At 38.0% G+C, this 6,868-nt stretch overlaps 1 protein-coding gene across 1 annotated transcript; it reads right to left on the bottom strand.

Moving 5' to 3' along the window:
- Nucleotides 1-2,607: 2,607 nt before the first annotated feature.
- Nucleotides 2,608-6,459, bottom strand: LOC118812756. Its single transcript, XM_036577871.1, has 3 exons — nt 6,160-6,459; nt 5,689-5,747; nt 2,608-4,518 (listed from the first exon to the last, which is right to left on the bottom strand). Exons 1-3 carry the CDS (start codon nt 6,409-6,411, stop codon nt 2,661-2,663), a joined length of 2,169 nt encoding a protein of 722 aa, XP_036433764.1. The 5' UTR covers nt 6,412-6,459; the 3' UTR covers nt 2,608-2,660.
- Between the last annotated feature and the right edge of the window lie 409 nt (nt 6,460-6,868).

The following is a 6,868-nucleotide window of genomic DNA, read 5'->3' as shown; positions in this document are numbered from 1 at the left end:
GAATGAGATGGCAAGATCATGATGAGGACCTGTAGCTGCAGGGATGAATAGTAGCTCAGTCTTGGTTTCTCATTAGAGAAACACTATATTCATTCCTGTTTTATTATTATCTGTTCCTGTTTGTTTGCACCTGATACTAACATTTTAGGAATTAAGTTTCAGCCTTAAACTCATCACTGTGATTCTTCCACTGCCTGGCTCTTTGACTTGTTCACCAACTTGGCTGAAAGAAGAAGAACTGTATTTGAAATGTTCAGTGCGTACTAAGCTTGAACTGATGAAGGGGGAAAGGTGACAAGCAAGCTTCTGAAGATAGGAGGAGTAGAAAGAACAATCAGTATTTGGGGAATTGTTTTGGCATCAGTTTATGTGATGTCAACTATTGATAGACTGAGCCAATCACAGCAGCTGCTACACAGAACCTGCTGATTTACATTTGTGTGCCTTTTTACTCTGAATGTTTATTTTACACCCAGTACAAAACACGCAACACAGAAAATATATAAACTCAGAGACTCGTGTGGGTGTTTGGAGCAGCCTTATTTGTCTCCTTCAGTATTTGGACAGCTGGTAAGATGGTGTCACAAAATTGGTTTCTGGGTAACGGAGTAGAGGAGGAGGATTGGTAAGAAAAAGCTTTAACGTACAGGTGTGCTCCTCTTACTTGTTTGAAACCCCATATGGTGCAAATAACATGTCCTGCCATGAAAACGAACATCCTCTCAGGGGTCAATATGTCAGACTGTGCAAACAAGTTATAGAGGAATTATTTAATTTATTTAATATTTATTTTATTTAATAGGTTTCTTTTAGAAAATAATCCTATTATTATGACTCATGGATGTGAACTTTAATGTTGCTAAAGACTGACTCTACCAAGAGTAACCCAACAACCAAGAGTGTTTAAACCTGTATGAAGAGTACGTCTAGTGCTAATTACTCTGATATCCTGCACATCCTATTTCAGTCTATTTCACACACAATGAAAATACCCTCCAGAACAACACATATCATCAAGGACATTCATTTAAAAGTCTTAAAAAGAAAACAATTCAGATTCAGATTCTGATGTGAGAGGGTTAACGAGCTCCTCCCTAACATCTGCGGCTATCATCAGCTAGGCACTTTCTGGACTCCTTATAAGGCAGCATTGCTTCTGTGCTGTAGCTGTTCAGGTCAGTTTCTTGGTTCATTTGCATGCACTTGTGGGTTTCCTTCAAAAGCCACATCCTTCATGATTGAGTCTAGCTTCCTGTTAATGTGCCTCTGCTTCATGCAGCTGTTTCTGCCTTCATCTCTGAAACCTGGCTTGTAGCTCCAGACATGCTTCAGATTATTTAGTGAAATGTTATCTCTTATTTACTGGCCACTTCATTACAAACCCTTCTGTTGGAGCTCCACTTTGCTAGTGTACAGTTATAGACTGTACATCTGTTGGTCCACAATGTGTGTTAGCCATCCTCTAGCCCTCCATTAATGGTCAGTTTCTGACCATAGACCCTTTTAGGCTGGATATCTTAAGTTGGGTAGTCCACCCTCAACCTAGCAGTGACACTGACTTGTGTGAAAACTCCACCACAGTGTTGTGGAACCAAAAAGTGAAACCTTGACTGCTGAGAAAGCCAGGACACTCCTGAGGCCATGGCAAAAAGACAAACTGGACATAGCACTGGGCTATTCCACCCATCCACACCAAAGTCCATGAGTGCAGTTCAAGTCTTTTACAAGACTCTCCAAAGACCCTGTAACCTCATCCCAGGGTGCCTAAAACCCTAAACCAGGGGCTGCTGAGGAGCACAAATACAGAGGTGGTCACACACATGAGCTCCTACACTGACAGTAGCCTATGACAGTGGAACTAACAAAATTCCAGTTTCCCACCCCAGCTCTTTTCTCACAAGCACCACAATGCCATTCCCATTCCTGTCTATGGCCTCCAGGGGTGCTATACCATCTTCTGCGTTCATATGAATAATAGTTAACTAATGAATCCGGTGAGAGAAGGAGTCATGTTCCCTCCTGGTTCCCTTTCTTCAGGGAACACTATTTAAACTCATAACCTCATTTACTTCATATTCACATGTTTTCTTAAGCTGTGACTGAATGCACAGCCTGTGCTTTACCAAATAGTTCACTCAACTTTTCTCAGAGCAAGAAAAGTTTATCTATATAACACATTTCATATGAAAAGGCAACTCATACATAAACAAATGCATAAAATCCTTTGAAGGAAATTGAAGTACCTTTGTGCATTAAATTAAATTACAGTACAGTCACATTTAGCATCAAAACTATGAGAACAGTTATTTTTAAATTAAACTAAATTAATGTCATTAATTCCTGACATCTAGATTTGATCCGATAATATACCAAAACCTTAGATCACTACACCACTTTAACAGTTTGCTCTGACTAACTTATTGAAATCATTTAATCTGATAACAGTATCATCATAATCAAATTGTCCATCTCTGCTCAACAGAGCTGTAAATTGCTTCATACGTTTGCACTTTAAACTCAGTTCAGTTCATTTCTAATCCAATATTCCGGTTTCCAGAGATCAGAACTGCTCTCTCAGTAAAAGGGAAAACAATGAACACAGTGACAAACAGTGAAAAATCAATTTATTAAAACTTATTCCAATATTACAAAATTCAAATTTATGACAGAGGATTATCAGGTGATGGAGTAACAGCATCAGAACAGCACATTTCAGGATCAGTGATGTCACCAATACAGCCTATAATGGGTCCATATGGAAGCTGCTGGATGTTGTGAATGAAGCGCCTGGTCACCTCTCTGTTAATACCTTCACTTAGTCTTTCATTTAAAAAGGTACTGAAAGACTGTTCTAAATTTGTAGCCCACCAGTTCAGAAATTCAGATTTAAACGTGCCACAGATGGAATTACAGACACTTTGATGAATCTCTTCACTAATTAAAGCCCTCAGTGATTTCTCAAATTCTTCTGATGTTTCCATTCCCTTCTTTTCAAACTCTTCAAACGTGTTTGGCTCCTGAGTGCATTCAGGATTAAATGAATGTATTTGTTGAAATAATACATTCCGAAGATCTTTGGGAATGTTTTCTTTAACAAGATAGATTAATTTATTTTTTTTGAACCTAGATGATATTTTCATGAGGAACCAGGATTGACGGTCACGTTCTCTGATGAGTAAGTTTCTAGCTAATTCCAGTTTCTGGTCGTACGTTTGTTGGTAAAGAGTTCGCTGAAGCAACAGGAATTTAGAATTATCTTGAATTTCCATTTGAATATCTGTTTCATTTGGAGTCATGGGCAATAATGAGTCAGTTTTCTTATATCTAGAGGACTTTTTCATGAGGAACTTGGATTCATGGTCCTCATATTCGGCGACTGTGTTCATATTTAGTACCAGATCTTGGTCACCATCTATGATTTTAGTTTGCTGATTGTAAGAGTGCTGACCAGAAAAACCATTGTGATCGTCATCATTTTTTGCTTTAATAATGGAAGTCTTTGATTCATTACTTAACATTACTCCAAATAAATCAGTTTTCTTATATCTAGAGGACTTTTTCTTGAGGAACTTGGATTCACAGTCTTCATCTTCGGCGACTGTGTTCATATTTAGTGCCAGATCTTGGCTGCCATCTGTATTTTTAATTTGGTGGTCATAAGAGTGCTGACCAGAAAAACCATTGTGAGCGTACTCATTTTTTCTTGTATTAACTGAACTATTTGATTTATTTGGAGAAATAGGCAGTAATGAATCAGTTTTCTTATATCTAGAGGAATTTTTCTTGAGGAACTTGGACTGGGGGTCCTTGTCTTTGTTGTTTAAGTTCTCAGATGGTTCACTGATATTTTTGATGTATGTGGAATCAGTACTTTTAGAACTGAAGGAACATTTTTTGTAAGTATGATCTGGTAAACACTTACAAATTGGTCCTGTGGCACCGTAATGTTTTGAGAAAGTGATGTAAGTTTTAATCCCGTAACGTCTGCCCAGCATATCAGATAAACAGATTAACCGAATCATGCAGGGCTCAGTATTTTTTCTCCCCATACAGGGGCTGTACACTGTGTAAATATACAGTTCAATGTATTGTTTAAGCCCTTTTCCTACTTCTTGTATTTCAGCACAAACCAAATCCTCACTGTGAACTTTACCTTTATCTTTTGGGAAATATGGACCAAAGGGTTTCGTAAAGGACCCATCTTTCTTTCTAAAAAAGAAAAATGCATATTGATTTTTCATCTTTACTTTGATCTTATCGTCCTTTGACTCCATCAACAAGAACATTTTTGTATTTTGCTTAAAAATAATATTTTTGGTATCACTGTCAAAATGATCATCAGTTTGTGTAGTAAAGGCTATATAATTGATTGTCCGTAGAATTAGAAGCATAGATAGTTTCTTGATGGAGAGATCTGGGAATAATACAGAATCAGTATCAGAACAATAATAAATGAACTCTGCTCTGCTCCAGTTTTCACAGGGCATCTTCAGAGGCTTCACTCCTGGCAGTTCAGTCCTGTAAAACATTAATGAGCTGTATGAATACACAACCAGAGAAAAAAGGGTAGTGTGATCGTAGTGCTTAGTGATAAAAGAGTAAAACAGAAACGTAAATCCTGAAATGTAGTGGCGATTCCATCAGAATGGAAATCAGTTTTGGGTATTTTTAATGAATATAATCAAATAAGATATTGTGTCCCTGTAACCCTGTTATCAGATGGACTGGGACTGAAATGTTATTGAGCTGCTAGTGAGCAATGAGGGTGAAAAGGGGAGGGGTGAGAACAGCCTGCTGTGAAAAACTATTCACACCCCTCCACAGAGACGGCCAAGCCGAGATAAAACGGACACCTGCAGCTTCTTCACATCTAACAATCCTGAACAACTGACAGGACACATTAAAGACAAGAAATATCTCTGAATGATGACTCGTTCACTCACTCACAAACACTCTGCTCCTGGATTGGAACATTATGCACAGTTCCATCTAAATACACTCCCTCAACACGTTTAAAGGGATTTAATGGTTTTGTGTTAATCCTGCTAACAGAACCATCAGTAGTCATCAATAACAGCAAATAATTAAATAACGATACGATCTGAAACAGGAGATGTTCTATTTACAGAAAGAACAGAACAAAATCACACCTCAAACGCTTCATTACTCAGTATCTTCACTCCCTAAACATCTTTTATGTGCTGAGAAAAGGAATGGCAACATTAAAGAGTGCTAAATGCTTTACTGTCCCAACATTTTTAAAAATAAGAATCAAAATTCAAATAATTTTTTTGAAAAAACAATAAAATTCATAATGAAAGACATGAAATAATGTTTTAGATGTGCTGTTGTTTTCAGTGTGATAGAGGTCAAAATCGTTTACAAATCACTGTTTTCAACTGAAATTTTAACCGAACACTCTCACCTTTGTTTCTGATTTGGGGTTGTAGTTCATGTAAAATGAAATATTATTGTTAGTGTTGTATTTCTGATGATGGTTCAGCTCAGTTCAGTCCCTCTGTAAGCAGTTAAACTGAGTGATTTAGAAACCTCAGATAATATTTGGAGCAGTTTTGAGGCTTTTCATGGTTTTTCATGGTTTTTCATGGTCAATTAAATAGAAATGTCTGTTGTCCAGTCAGGTTCCAGCTGAGTAACCCCACAGTTAAAGACTCATGATTAACGTACCTGGACTGCTGCTCTGGTTCCCTGTCCTCTGTAGGAGAGGGACGACGCTTCATAGAGGCCTGAGATAGAAGGAGATAAATAATATTTACTTTAATAAAAAGAATTCCCCGGTCTTATTAAAACTTATTAAAAAATCTGTCATATGATCTAAATTATGATTATATTCCATTATTTTCAGATTATTTTCAGTCTGATATGTAGGCTGGTGACCATTAATGGCCTTAAAAAGGAACCAAAGGAGATTTGGTTTCCTGTAATGAACAGGAGAGTGAGTGATATGTTCATTCTTCAGGATCTTCCTTCCTGTTCATTCCAGGATACATTATAAAGCTTCTTTGATTCGTTTTTAATAGATGAGCATCTGCCTACATATCAGACCGTTTAACTGATCTGCTCCACAACAACGTCTAACATCATCAAACCCACTAACATCAAACCCACTAATTACTGATCAGAAGAACTAGTACTCACCATGACGCGTGTCCCGGTTCTCCCGGCCTGAGGGCTGGGACAGAGCGGAGGCAGATTACGCTGGTCCTGACCAGTGTCCAAATAGGTGATCAGCTCTACAGGGCGGTCTGTATCACTGTTCATTTTAACTGCGGGTTCTGAATCAGTCAGGAATCCGCAGTTCACCCCGTCCCAGCCCTCAATAAGTCTCCTCTTAAACCTGTTTGGTGAAGTGGAGCTAATGTGTTGTATATCAGTAAAAGTGGTGATCATTCAGTAAAGGGAAGTGGTGAAGGCCCGTCTGTGTCAGGCCACCAGCGGTTTTATAGTGTGACGTCAGCATCGTTATGCTGGGTGGAGACTCTGAGTTTCTGTTTCTGATGAATGGAAAGTTACTGGTGCTGCTGTTTCATCATCATTTTCATCGTTCAACTTTAATTGTAAGCGAGTTGAAACAGGAACAGGTCATGTGGTTTTACAAATTAATTGCTGTTTCCTCTAAACCTGCAGTACAAGGTACACTTATCTTATCTTGGAGACACGACTACAGTTTAAACGCACCTCCAGCTCGGTTATTGTTAATATTTAAAATCTCTAAATCTTTGGTTGTGAAAGTAACAGAACTACTTTTTGGTTCAGTTAAATATTAGACTGACATACCTATAGAGTCCCTCAAGTTCTAGATATTAACCAGATTACTGTGATGTACTCTCAAAAATGTAGAACTGGC

The sequence above is a fragment of the Colossoma macropomum genome, unplaced genomic scaffold (assembly GCF_904425465.1).
Source record: "Colossoma macropomum unplaced genomic scaffold, Colossoma_macropomum, whole genome shotgun sequence".
Taxonomy (NCBI): domain Eukaryota; kingdom Metazoa; phylum Chordata; class Actinopteri; order Characiformes; family Serrasalmidae; genus Colossoma; species Colossoma macropomum.
Note: the sequence above shows the minus strand (reverse complement) of the source record. Positions and strands in the feature narration are given on the sequence as shown.

Coding starts and splice junctions, on each gene's coding strand:
- LOC118812756 (XM_036577871.1), bottom strand. CDS start 6,411: ATGATCACCACTTTTACTGATATACAACACATTAGCTCCACTTCACCA. Junction 5,748..6,159: donor GAACCGGGACACGCGTCATG/GTGAGTACTAGT, acceptor CTTCTATCTCAG/GCCTCTATGAAGCGTCGTCC. Junction 4,519..5,688: donor GAACCAGAGCAGCAGTCCAG/GTACGTTAATCA, acceptor AATGTTTTACAG/GACTGAACTGCCAGGAGTGA.